This window comes from Sciurus carolinensis, chromosome 8 (genome assembly GCF_902686445.1).
Source record: "Sciurus carolinensis chromosome 8, mSciCar1.2, whole genome shotgun sequence".
In the NCBI taxonomy this organism is placed as follows: domain Eukaryota; kingdom Metazoa; phylum Chordata; class Mammalia; order Rodentia; family Sciuridae; genus Sciurus; species Sciurus carolinensis.
This window is the reverse complement of record NC_062220.1, coordinates 105,022,340-105,035,387: the sequence shown is the minus strand read 5'-3', so window position 1 is coordinate 105,035,387 and position 13,048 is coordinate 105,022,340. Positions and strand designations below refer to the sequence as shown.

At 44.4% G+C, this 13,048-nt stretch overlaps 1 protein-coding gene across 4 annotated transcripts in view; it reads left to right on the top strand.

Moving 5' to 3' along the window:
- Positions 1-13,048, top strand: part of Tns3 (tensin 3) — a 271,594-nt gene that overhangs the window by 80,556 nt on the left and 177,990 nt on the right. For all 4 annotated transcript variants that reach the window (XM_047560438.1, XM_047560439.1, XM_047560437.1 and 1 more), the window contains exon 4: positions 12,152-12,190. Coding sequence is in view for 1 of the 4 variants with exons in the window: in XM_047560436.1 (XP_047416392.1) it covers positions 12,152-12,190 (39 nt within the window). In the remaining 3 variants the exon portion in view is untranslated. The remainder of the gene's footprint in view (positions 1-12,151; positions 12,191-13,048) is intronic.

The following is a 13,048-nucleotide window of genomic DNA, read 5'->3' as shown; positions in this document are numbered from 1 at the left end:
AGAGTCCCCTGATCCTGATCCTTTACTGTCCCTGTCTGGGTAGGACATCCTGGTGGACAGGAGAGGCCTCTGCCAGTGTTTACTTTAGGGCAAGGGCCAAGGATCCATCTCTGCAGGCTTCCAGGCATCCACTTTACCTGTGCAGCCTTCTCCATCCGCTGCCTCCTGCATTATTAACAGGTGAATCTCTGGACAGCCATGCTCGCTGAGTCCACAGAGTGAGTGCTGAATTCCTGACCATGAATGTCAAATGCACGTGCTTTCTGGTGTCCTCATGTGTGCCTGAAGGTGTTTGTGGTAGTCTCTGTGCCTGTATCTCACGTCTCTCTCAAAATCACTTCATGTTCTGTGCAGAGAAGAGTGTTTCTAATCAAGCTGCTGGCTTTATCCTTGTCTGGCAATGTCTGGAGGCTAGGTTGCCTATCAGAGTCCCATTTCTCCCTCCTTTAGCAACTTTTTAGCGCAGGACCAGAACACATAACTAAGCATTGAAATCCTCACCTTCCAGTTTTAACTTGTGAAATAAGACTTGTGGGTCACCAAGCCCCCGCAACCCTCTGTCCCACTTTCTGTAAAGCTGTTAATTTTAGGCAGGGATTCAGGAAGTGCCCACCCCCATTTTCTGCTGAGCACAGAAATAGCTCAGGTGGCGCTTTCTCCCCACCTCCCGAGAGCAGTTGGCAGGATTCATTTTTGTGTGTTTCCCAGCATTTTGACTCTTGCCCTCTTGTGCACTGCTGGTTTGCGTATCATGCAACTGCAAATTTCCCCAGAACCTTCTGAAACTGGCAGTCCTCTCTCTGTTCTTGATGGAGCCCTTCTTGATGGAGTCCTGTGGGAGGATCTGAGCTGTTAGCCCTCCCCCATCACCGGAAACTTTCTCCTGCTCAGAAAGGTTTGTAGCATAATAAACACATAGCACTCTCTTTTTGTGGAAGGGGGAAGGAGGCCAGAATAGAAGGTCTCAGTGACTAAAACACTGTACAGTCAGAAATTCTGATTTCGGAATCTTGATCCAAAACCTTTGTCTTATTGGAGATTTGTGACCTATTCATTTAAAAAGCAATTGGCAGGGAAGGGAGACTGGTCTGGTCCTTAGGAAACCTCTTAGAAATCTTAGCCCTGCTTAGGGAGGGCTGAGGATGGACTGAGCTAAGTGATATTTCCATGGATGGGTAGAAGAAGTAGCCTCATGGGTGTTAAAAGGTGGACCTGTTAGGACTGGCCTGCCAATCAGAATGGGCAGAAGTAGGGCTATGGGTAATCTTTAGGTAAATAGTTTAGGATCCCAAATAGAGAGTGATGTTATTAGCAGAGTTGAGTGAACCTGAGTGGAGGTTTAGCTTCAGATGGTGAGTTTCGTGGAATATGTTCATAAGGACATTCAGAGTTAGCTAGTTAGCAATGTGCAGCCTAAATAAAAATAATTTCTTTTTGAGATTTGATGATAAATTGTGAGCTATTAAGTTTTCTAATTTTTTTCTTTCTTTTTGGCCTTCCCTGGAGCAAAGGATAGTTGGTGAAGACTAAATTATTTATTTTATTATTCCTAGATACTTTTGATCAAATGTCTTTGAGGGAAATTTTCTTTATTACTCCTCTGTACAGAATTTATCATTTTATTCTTGAATAACTTCTATTTTTATGTCTTTTCTTCTTCATTAAACTGAATTCTTAAAGACAACTATTTATTCTTCCTCATCTTCCAGTGCTCTGAGGTGTGGTGTTCCTTTAGTCATTGTGGCTGAATGAGTTCATGAATGAATGAATAACTGGGAGGTTGCAACCACTGACCTGAAAAGAGTTTGGAGAAGGACTAGCCCTATTCTTTTCTTTCTTTCTTCTTCTTTTTTTTTTTTTTTTGTATTACAATGTTGGGATCATATGTAGGGCCTCATGCATGCGAGGCAAGTACTCTACCACTGAACCACATCCCAAGCCCTTTTAAAAAATTTTTATTTTGGAACAGGCCTCACTATGTGGTCTAAGCTGGCCTCAAACTCTTGATCCTCCTGCTTCAGCCTCCAGAATAGCTTGAATTGCAGGCATAAGCCACCATGCCAGTCTCTAGCTCATTCAGTTTTGCTGTTCCTTTATTAGTAACAACTGAGGATTATAAGGAAGTCACCTTCCCTCTGGAAGGACCATTTATTTTTTATTTTTTATTTTTTTATGAGATCCTATAATCCCCTCCCTGGGATGTGCATTTTCTCTGTATTATGATGAGCAAAACATAAGGGGAGTTGTTGTGGCTCAATTGTAGAGCACTTGCCTGGCATGTGTGAGGCCCTGGGTTCGAGTCTCAGCACCACATATAAATAAATAAATACAAGATCCATGGAAAACTAAAAAAAAAAATCACAAAAAAGAAAAGGCAAGTGGAAATTAGTGACTTGATCAGAGGAGTCTGCTGCTGGTTTCAGGTGGAATCTCATATCCTGTCTGGACTCTGGGGAAGCAGGAGGTGGCAGCGTTAGCTTATTGAACCACCTGTGGACCGAGACCACAGGTCCCACTCCCAGCAGGACTCTCTCCTGCTTGGGAGCTGCATGATCTTTCTCAGGCACGGCTCGTCATGTCTGCTGGTGGTAGATGTCATGCAAACCACTCACTTTTAAGGCCTCTGAAAACAGGGCTGTATTTTAAAGTTGCTGTCTCGCCGGACCTTTTCTTTGTGAGAAGAATGAGGGTGTTAGAAAAAGTCATGGGGTGGGGGGTAATGGCATTTCTGTGCACTTCTCTTAAAGGAAGAACAGATGCACGTGCTTCCTTTGTCCTGGAACTGGGAGGCAGCTCATTTTTGTCTTCCTCTTGATCGACTCACTCTGAACATGGTGATTATTTATGTTGTCCTTCTTTGCTGGAGGAGTTACAGCTGGGCCTGCAAAAGACCTGAGGGAGAACGTTCACCTCCCCATCTCCTGTCTGCAGAGATGTCCTGCCAGCACTTGCTGTCATGTAGAGTGTGAGCGTGTGTGCTACAACCTTATTTAAAGGTGTTAAAAGAGATGAGGCACATGCCTGCATTATCCTGCTGTCTCACTGTGGAGTGAGAGTGACAGAGGAGGGACCCTGGCAGTAGGAGAGCGGAGGGAGGCTCAGGATTGACTTCAGGATGAGGTCCCAGAGGGCCTCATGCCTGTTTCTGATGGTTGGCACTGCACTGGTGGATGTCTTGGTGCCCCCCTTGTAGGGCCTGTCCACTCTGGTTTCCCTTCAGCATGGTGGCTGGGTCCAAGAATGGATTCTTGAGGCAAAGGTGGCAGCCATAGGCCCCTGAGCCCGGCTTCAGAAGTTCTGCCTTATTCCCCTAATTATAACAGGTCATATGGCAAATCTAGGACAGACCCAGAATCAAGAGGATGGGGTGGACTCTACCTCTTGCTTGGGACTGGCAGTGACTTTGCAGAGGCCCTGTATGGTGCCACCATTATTGAAAACACAATTTACTTCTTAGGAAGTTGGAAATAGAATGCAGAGTTAATAGAGTGTAGAGTTAATCATCAATCTTTTCTAATTAGTTGAAGCATAAATTACTTACCAGTGTCATGTTGTACTTTATAAGTAATTGCAAATTGCATGTGACACATTTTTAAGTCTGTTAGGATGTAGGTGGTCAGGAGGGACAGTTTTGAGACTGCATTTTCCTTGTAATCCAGTTTGTTTTAATCCAATTCTATCTGATCCTTAGCATTTTATTTTATTTTATTTTTGGTACCAGGGATTGAACCCAGGGTTGCGTAACCACTGAGCCACATCCCCAGCCCTTTTTATTTTTTTATTTTGAGACAGGATCTCCCCAAGTTGCCTAGGGCCTCACTAAGTTGCTGAGACTGGCTTTGGATTTGCAATCCTCCTGCCTCCGCCTCCCTAGTTGCTGGGATTACAGGTATGCACTATCATGCCTGGTGACTTTTGGCATTTTAAATTAACCAAAAAAAAAAAAAAAAAAAAAAAAAAAAGGAAACCTTCTACTTTAATTTATGTATTTATTTATTTATTTTTGGGATTGGGGATTGGACATGCACATGTTAGGCAAGTTGTCTACCACTGAGTCAAATCTCCAACCCTTTTAAGGTTTTTTTTTTGAGACAAGAGTCTTGATAAATTGCCTAGGCAGGCCTCAAAACTTGCAATCCTTCCTCCTGCTCCAGCCTCTTGAGTAGCTGGGACTGTAGCTGTGCTCCACTGCTCCCAGCAAAGAAGACTTAAAAGACTGAAACTAAATATCACTTCTTAATCTGTCTACAATTAAGTTGGATTTATGACATTTTCTTCTGGTTTTACAGCAAACCATTAGCATTTTATCCATCATCACATGTAATCTTTGTTTCTGTTTTAAAATGCAGGAATCTGATAAGGGTTGGCTTGAGCCGTTATAGACCCTGGCTATGGTCTTGCCTAATGACTAAGGTCTTATCTTGCACTTCCCTCCTCTGTGGGCCCTGAACCTGTGTCAGCAGTGTCTTGACAGTGTCTGGCAAGGCCTAGGCCTCCCTGCTGTGCCCTGGTCTTTGAGACAGACTTGGCCACAAGACCACATGCTGGTCATTGAACAAAGGATCCCGTCATGCAATCCTGGCCTAAGCTTGAATACAGTAGTTAGTACTCTATGGGGTCCCCAGGGTGTACTTGCCAGCTCCTTCAAGAACTCTTAGGATTCCTATATCTGATCTGGGACCAATATTGATAACATAATGGACACAGAGCACTCATTTTGTGTTTTCATTCTATTGTATTCCCTATGAGCCGCGTGCTGTGGACTTGAAGCATGGCAGGCCCAGGGTTCTCTTGTGGGCTCCCTCCCTCCATTGGGTAAGGTAGCTACAACTCCTTTCTTTCCCTCCAAAGTTATTGGAATCATACATTTGGATTGGAAGAGGAAATTGAGGCCCCAGGAGGTGAGAAGAGGCAAGTTGGGAACAAAATGCTGGGGTGGTCTTTTTCTCTGTGCCATAGGCATGGTGGCTGTTTGTTACTTTTGAGAAAAACACAAAACCCTTTACAACAATTTTCCCTCTTTCTCGGCTGTGTTCCTTGCTTCGTGGCAGGCAGGTGGAGGAGAACTGCAGGCTCCTGTTTTCTCCCAGGGATTAGAGCAGGCTCAATTGGGCTTTAACACTTAGCAGGGTAACAGAGCTTCCTGAGGAATGTGAACCTAATTAGGGCTTCCAGGGTAAGCCTGACAAAGAGGACACAGAACACAAAGTTAGGGCGAGCCCTTGAATGAAGCAAAGAAAGTTTATAAAGTCCCCAATGCCTACATTGTGTGCCCTGTCCTTTGTATAGGTCCCTTGTTGTCTGTAGGCTCCTGGTGAAAGCCTGACCTGGGCTGCTCCCCAACCCTCTACAGAGCTTCTCACCCTAGGCACATTTCAGAAGCAGCTTTGACTGAAAAGGCTCTGGAGACATGCTGCCATTGCATGTTGTCAGCAGCCCTGGTGGGCCCCAAAGTGTTCTGAGAATGTTCCATGTGGACCAATCTTAGGTTGCCACTGGTCCCATCAGACCATTGTGGTTAGGGGCTGAATTGTGTCCCCTCAAACTCATGTGACAGTCCTGACCCCTCAGGATGTGACTGCATTTGGAGACAGAGGTATATCAGTTAGAATGAAGTGGTTAGGGTAGGTTTAATCCCGTATGACTGGTGTCCTTATAAGAAGAGTTTAGGACACAGACACGCATGGAAGGATGATCCTGTGAGGACTTGGGGAGAAAATGTAGTCTACAAGCCAAGGAGAGAGACCAACCCAGTCCACACCTGATCTTAGACTCTCAGCCTCTAGCATTGTGAAGAAATAAATTCCTCTTGTTTAAGCCCCTTGTTGGGTGCTTTGCTGCTGTGGCACCCACAGTGCGGAGAATGTCCCCTCTCTCAGAGTGTTATCGTTAGGGGAGGAGGAGATTTTCTTCTTATTATTCTGCCATCTCATTTATAACAAATAATAATAATGGTAATAAAAACAATTGAGCAGTTTATCTTTTCTCAGTCTTATATGTAATGGGAGAATAAAAACATCTTACTGTTTTATTGATTAGCAATATACAACATATGTAGTAGAACATGTAAAATAATAAATGTGCCTTCAAAAAGGCCCCTGCCCACCTTCCACCGGGAGTGCTGCTGTTCACAGAGCTATGACAGGTGACCTGACCTGAATTACACTGTAGGTACCAGTGGCGGTGTCTATATTCGTTTCTGTCAGGCCAGGGAACCAGGTGACCTCTGACCTCTTTTATGGTTTGGGAAAGAAAGTTTGCCTTTCTGGCTTCATGGTGAAGTTTCTTCATAAAGATAAAAAGGAGGTAAACTTCACTTCCAATTTTGTGCAACTTATCTTGTAGTTCACGTTATTATGATTAAAGTCATTTATACAATGATAGAACTTGTTCGTAAAGAGGCGCCTCTTGCTTTACTTAACTCAGCTTATTGCTTTCTCCCCATCTTTGAGGCTGGCTGGTGACTGACCCTGCTTTCTCCTCCCCTTTTGCACTTGTTTTGTACCTGATTGGTGGCTTTCTGTCTGTGTGTGCGCTTACTAAAAGCACTTTCGTGACTTGGTGCTGTTGAACTCATTCACAGTTCTGGAATCCTGGCATGAACAAGATTCACCCAGGTCTGCTTGGCTCTAGTGTGAGGAGAGTTCCCCTAGAACAGACTTAACCTGGAGAACAGGGAAAAAAAATAAAAGGATGGTGGAGAAAGCAACAGTGCCTAGGCTCCCCAGGGTGGTGGGTGGCTGAGAGGAGTCATGCTGGTAATGGGAGTGCCCTCTCAGTTCTGGCTCCACGTTTCTCTGGAGCTGTAGTGGCTCAGTCACGTGACCCAACATGATCAGAATTTTTTTTAGTGGAGGGGTATCAGGGATTGAACTCAGAGGATTAACCACTGAGCCACATCCCCAGCCCTATTTTTAAATTTTATTTAGAGTCAGGGTCTCACTGAGTTGCTTAGCGCCTTGCTTTCGCTGAGGCTGGCTTTGAACGCATGATCCTCTTGCCTCAGCCTCCCAAGCTGCTGGGATTACAGGTGTGTGCCACCCCGCGAAGTTTTGATGATTCATAAAAGGTTGAACTCAAATTTACCTTTATTCTATTTATACGGTAAATAGGGCATGAGTTGCAGCCACACGTTTTTAGAGAAACTGGTAGAAAATTATCACTCTTTATTTGACTTTGTGCAAAATAAAATATAATAGGAAGCAACCTCCAGAACTGAGTTCATAGCTTCATTGTTTCAGTTAGAGGGAGAACATGGCAAAGTGCGTATTGAACTGAGGTGTTCTTTCTCTCACTCAGGCCTTGATCTCCCAGGGGGAGCAGGGGGCAGTGGGACAGGTAGTTGGACTGGATCCCAGGCCTCTCTGAGTTGGCTCTGCACTGAGGCCTGGGGTTCTGCCTGGTTCTCTGGCAAGGGTGGCATTGGCCTGGGTGACAGTGCTTTATAGGGTGGGAAGCACCTGTTGGCCAAGCTGTCATTAGCTTTAGTGATTAAACTTGGTAAGAATGAACTTTGGTTGGGTATGTGTACACACACATGCTTAGAGTTACACGTAGACACTCATAGATACACCTAGACACTCAACGAGACAAAGACACACACACACACGTGAACAATTTCAAATGTACACACACATTCCCACCCACCCATGTACACACGAACTCAGCATTTTACACACACTTAGAAACTCACAGCACACTCAAACTCACAAATACATTGTCACACAGCTCTTGTCCTCCCCCGCCACCCTTTTTGTGGTATTGGTATTGAACTTGGGGTGCTCTACCATTGAGCTTACATCCCCAGCCCTTCCTATGTTTTATTTTGAGACAGGGTCTTACTCAACTGTTGAGGCTGACTTCCAACCTACTGATCCTCCTGCCTCAGCCTCCTGAGTAGCTGGGATTACAGTCATGTGCCACCACACCCTGTTATTTAATTTTTAAAAAATTTGTGGTGTTGGGGTCAAACCCAGGGCCTTACTTATGCTAGGCAAGTGTTATGCCTTTGAGGAACACCCTCAGGCCCCATATGCTTTAATGTACACGGTCACATTCAAACTCATTCACGTGCCCACGTACGCACACTCACACTCAACCACATGGTCCCAGGGATATGGTCAAGACTGGGTGGAAACCCTTGCCACCCCCTGCTTCCGTCCTGGTGACCTGCTGGCTTTGAGACAAGGTTATCGACACCAGCCAGCTCAGGCGCCCACGTAGACAGGTGTGGGCATGGCACACCTTGTTTGTTTGCGGTTGTCCCTGGTAACAGTAGATTAGGCCTCAAACAGAACAGAGAGAAGGCCATAAAGTGGCAGTCACATCGGCCTCTCAGAGGGGCCGCTATCAAGGGAGGGATAGGTCCTGGGGTGCCACAACCTGCAACTAGTGGCTCATGGCTCATGCCCCAGTGCCCGTGGCCCTCTCCTGGGATTTTTCCCTAGTTTTCCACAGGAGCTGCTGTATTCCCAGCCCCATCCCAATCTTGTCACCTCTTGTCATTCGACTCCTGAAGAAGTTTTCTGTAGTGAGGGGAGTAGTTCCTGTCAGCATTGTGAAGGTGCTTGGGACCAGCTGATGTCTCCTCCGTGATGTCCTATACATAGCAACTCTCTCTGAGACGGATCGTCTCATGCTCAGGATAAGATTTTAGGTTGTGGTGTGGACTCAGGAGAATGACCTGCAGACATAGCACTTGGCCCTCTGGTCACGTGTTTATGGGTTTGATTTGAGCCTGCACGTGGGGCTTGACCCATGCATCTGTGGAGTCAGGTGCAGCTCCGGGGGTACTGGGTTGGAGCATTTGCAGGACTGTTCCTGTGAATGTGGCAATGCCAGTCCCTTTTCCAAGTCATGTGGTTCTGACCACTGCTGCTCAGTTGTCAGGTCAGTCTGTTGTCCAGGAAGGGCAAAAGAGATATCAGCTTCTTCATGCTGAGGAAAGTCAGTCAACCTGAAGATGACCCAGGCTTATGGTGCTTCCTCTTATCAAAGAAAAAGGACTAGAGAGCCAGGGCATTTGATCAGAGCCAGAACTGAAGGTGGAGGAGTAAGCAGATGATGGGCTGTGTTATTCTGATCTGCCCCTGGGTGGTCACCCTCCTCAGTCACCAGACTCCATCAATGGAAGACGCTTCTCCTTGGTACAGGAGGGTTAGCTGGCAGATCTGCAGGTGGGAGAGCCAAGTGTAATGACTGTTGCTGAACCCCAGAGTCTTGTGGGCTCCAGAGGTTGGTATGCAGCCTTATCCAGAGAAGATGTGTGTTTCTGCCTTTTTAGTCAGGTTGAAGTACTGGAGGTGGCACCAGAGATCCAGCAAATGCAGCAGAGGAGACTGATCACACAGCTGCTCAATCTCTGTGTGTTTCTTAATGTTTAGACCAAGCAGACTGATCTGAAGCAAGATGTGAACATCTTGGACCTGGTAGTCTTGATCCATGGTTCTCAGTGTGGTCAGCTGTTCTCCTTATTCTAAGGGAGGAAAATCAGTATGGAAATAGCATCTATATTCAGGTATTTCCTCTCCTGGATTCTGGTTTTAGGCATTCTGAAGGAAGGAATCCTGAAGTGTTCCCTTGATCAGGCATGGTTTCCTGCAAGGTGGAACTTGAGTAGCCCCTTCTCACAGAGCTCATCTTTTGCTGGAGGGCACCTTGGGCACAGGCCAGGTGGGCAGTGTTCCTGCACTCCATCTGGCCCTTGGTGAATGCACAAACACACTTGACTTCTGGATTGAATTTTTAAGTGACTGTTTTTTAAAAAATAATTGAAGTTTCTGATATTTTTAGGACTTTTCATTCTTGCAGCAAACATGACTTTAAACAATTAATTTTAAAATTAATAGACTTTACTTTTAAGAACAGTTTTCAACTTTTAGAAGAATCGAACACAGGTCCCCATCTCTCTTATATAAACATATTGCATCCTGTGACATGTATTATACTTGGTGAGCCAATATTGATATGTTATTATTAACCTAAGCCCATAGTTTATGTTGGGGGTCACTCTAGGTGCTGTTCATTCTGTGAGTCTGCACAAATGTTAATGGCATGCATTCTACAGTACCGTACAGAATAGTTTCACTGCCCTAAAGATTGTGTTCCATGTATTCGCCCCTCCTTCTCCCAACCTGTTGCATTCACTGATCTTTTTACTGTCTCCATGGTTTTGTCTTTTCTAGAATGTCATATAGTTGGAATTGTATAGCATGTAAACTTTTCAGATTGACTTCTTCCACATAGTAATACTACTTAATGCTTTTCCATATCTTTTCATGCCTTGTTAGCTCATTTTTTTTCTTGCTGAATAATATTGCCTTGTGTGAAATATAGATAACTTCTTAAAGGCAGGGGCTCCTATTCTTTGCACACTTCATGTTAGCATATCACTCACACATGCAGTGAGGCACAAGGATGCATGTGTGCATTGAGCTTGTGTGATATTTGGGGTGATGTGAATCACAGTTCTGATGACCATGAGCTCTCCTTGACCAGAGCCGCCACCACCATCCTATAAATTTTCTCTCTATAATTCTCTATATTCCCAAAGCCATTTGTTTAGTTCTTGGTTTATGTTTTTTTGTATTATTATTCCCTTATCCATTCCTCAAACTTATATATATATATATATATATATATATATATATATAGAGAGAGAGAGAGAGAGAGAGAGAGAGAGAGAGAGAGAGAGAGAGAGCCTGAGGAAACAAGTGAAAAAGGTTATATTCCTGTCTGCCAGCTGCTATGTGTATGCAGAAGAAGTTAGTGTATGCCAGTTAGAGGGGAGGATGGGTGCCATGACAGAATACTCCTGATCCCAACAAGAATAAGTCAGAATCCTAGTGGAGTAATGATATTCCCCAGACAAATGAATGACCATGTGTCACATATTCCTTGAGGAACTTACTGAGTAAGATAAGCAAGAAAGCTATAAATAGTTGCCACAGTAAGAACCAAGGTCATACTGCCGCCCACTCCAAACTACAAGGACAATTTGTCAGATGCCTGGGGTTTCTCCTTTCCACATTTCCAGAAAACTCTTTGAGAATGAAGGCATGCCAGGGGTCTGGTGGTAGGAGAGCCAGGAGAAAACTGAGGAGAGAAGTAGCTTGGGGATTGGAAATGCTGTTTGCAGGTGTCAGGATCCTGGTCAGCCTCCCAGAGAAGCAAAAAGCAAGTTTGATCCCTAGCCCACACATGTCCCTTTGTACTCAGGAAGAACTCTGTTTTCCTGTAAGCAGAGAAACTGCTCTGTGCCAGCCACCATCATAAGCATCTCACATACTCTATCTTTTAATCTTTACAACTACCCTATGAGAAAGGAACTGTCTACATACAGTTTTCAGATGAGGAAACTGAGGCTTAGAGGGATTACAGGTCAATGTCCTATAGCTAGTAAGTGTCAGAGCAGAGAGCCTACTGAAGGCAAATCCTGAAAATGGGCTCTTTATCACCATAGGGTCAGTCATTCCTCATGCCTTTCTCTCTTCCGTTTGAGTTTTAGCTTTGGTTGTACTACTTTGCCTCGTATGTGTCTTTCTTAATGAGCTCTCTCTTCTTCAGAGGGCTGTGGTAGTGAAAGGAAACTCCTACTGTCTCATGTGCTGACTAGAGTAGCTACACTGACTTTACCACATTTAGACTCTGTTATGAGTTCCACTTATAGAAGTGGTTCTAGAAAAGTCAGTTCATTTTGTAGAGAAAGTCTGTCCCTGTGTGGGTGTGAGGAGTGGGGGCAGCTTGAAGACCACCCTGCAGAACCCTCTACCTTTTCTAGGTTCAGTTTCCCATGATCCCTGATGAGCAAGGGCTTGAATGGCTCAGAAGTTTCTGTTTTAAGCATCCATCAGTTCTTTGAAATTGAAAGTAAAATCCTGTCTGGGTGAGTGATGTGTATTTTTCTTGGGGAATTTTGTGTAATTTTCATCCCTAAATTCTCAGAAAGGACCTGAACTTTACAAAAGATAACAGAACCCTGGATTCTGTGAAGTTCAGGTCCTATGTGTCTTGCAGTGCTACAACTTGGTGACTAGGAAAGCAGTTAGAGGCAGTGTCCGCCTTTGGGAGCCTCCTTTGGCTATTAGGTCAAGTTTTTTTTTTTTTTTTTTCCTGAAAATCCATTTGCTTATTTCTTTCTTCTCTCTTCAAGGTGGTGATTCCCTGCTGTGTGCAAATCCACCTGGAACAGGTAAGTCTTTTGCATTGTGTTGAGAATATTTTTGTCCTCAGGTAGACTAGTTCTTGAAACTGCACTCTTTTGGGATGGTTTTCTGTCCAGATCTCTATAGGGACATTTGACCTTCTTATACTTCCCATTTCTTTTCCTTCAGAGGCGAGAATCCATGTGCTCATGGTGGGAACTTTAAAAGTTATCTGCAGGACTTGATTTCCCCCAGTCTGAATTTCTTCGGCTGTCTTGATGATAAAAACGGGAACAGTGACAGTGGCTGTCCCACAGGGTGTCTGTGTGGAAAGTGTGATGCAAGGGTTTGTGAACATTCAGGTCTGACACCTGCCATGTTTTTAATGGGTTCAAGGTAAACGCATGATAACACTTTCTCTTTGGATTCTTATGAGGCAAACATGAATTTCCATCTGTTCTTTAAAAGAAACTCCTTAGAATTTCATGTTTCCTTGGGTGTTTTCTTGGCCTCCATCCATTGGAGATGAAGTGGTTAAACTTTGTTTCTAGTGACTTATCAGGGTCCTGGACAATTGTGGGGTTCAGGACAGTAGAATACACTTTTTTTTTTTTTTAATTTTTTTTCTTCTTTTAAGATTTGTTATAATTAGCTATATATGACAGTAGAATGCATTTTGACACATTGTACCCAAATGGAGCACAACTTCTCATTCCTCTGACTGTACATGATACAGAGTCACACCAGTCTGCAGTCACACTGGTTGTGCAATCATACATGTACATAGGGTAATAAGTCTGTCTCATTCCACCATCCTTCCCACCCCCACACCCCCTTCCCTCCCCTTACTACCCTCTGCCCAATCCAAACAGACTACCTCTTATTACCAGTCAAAAGTGACCCCT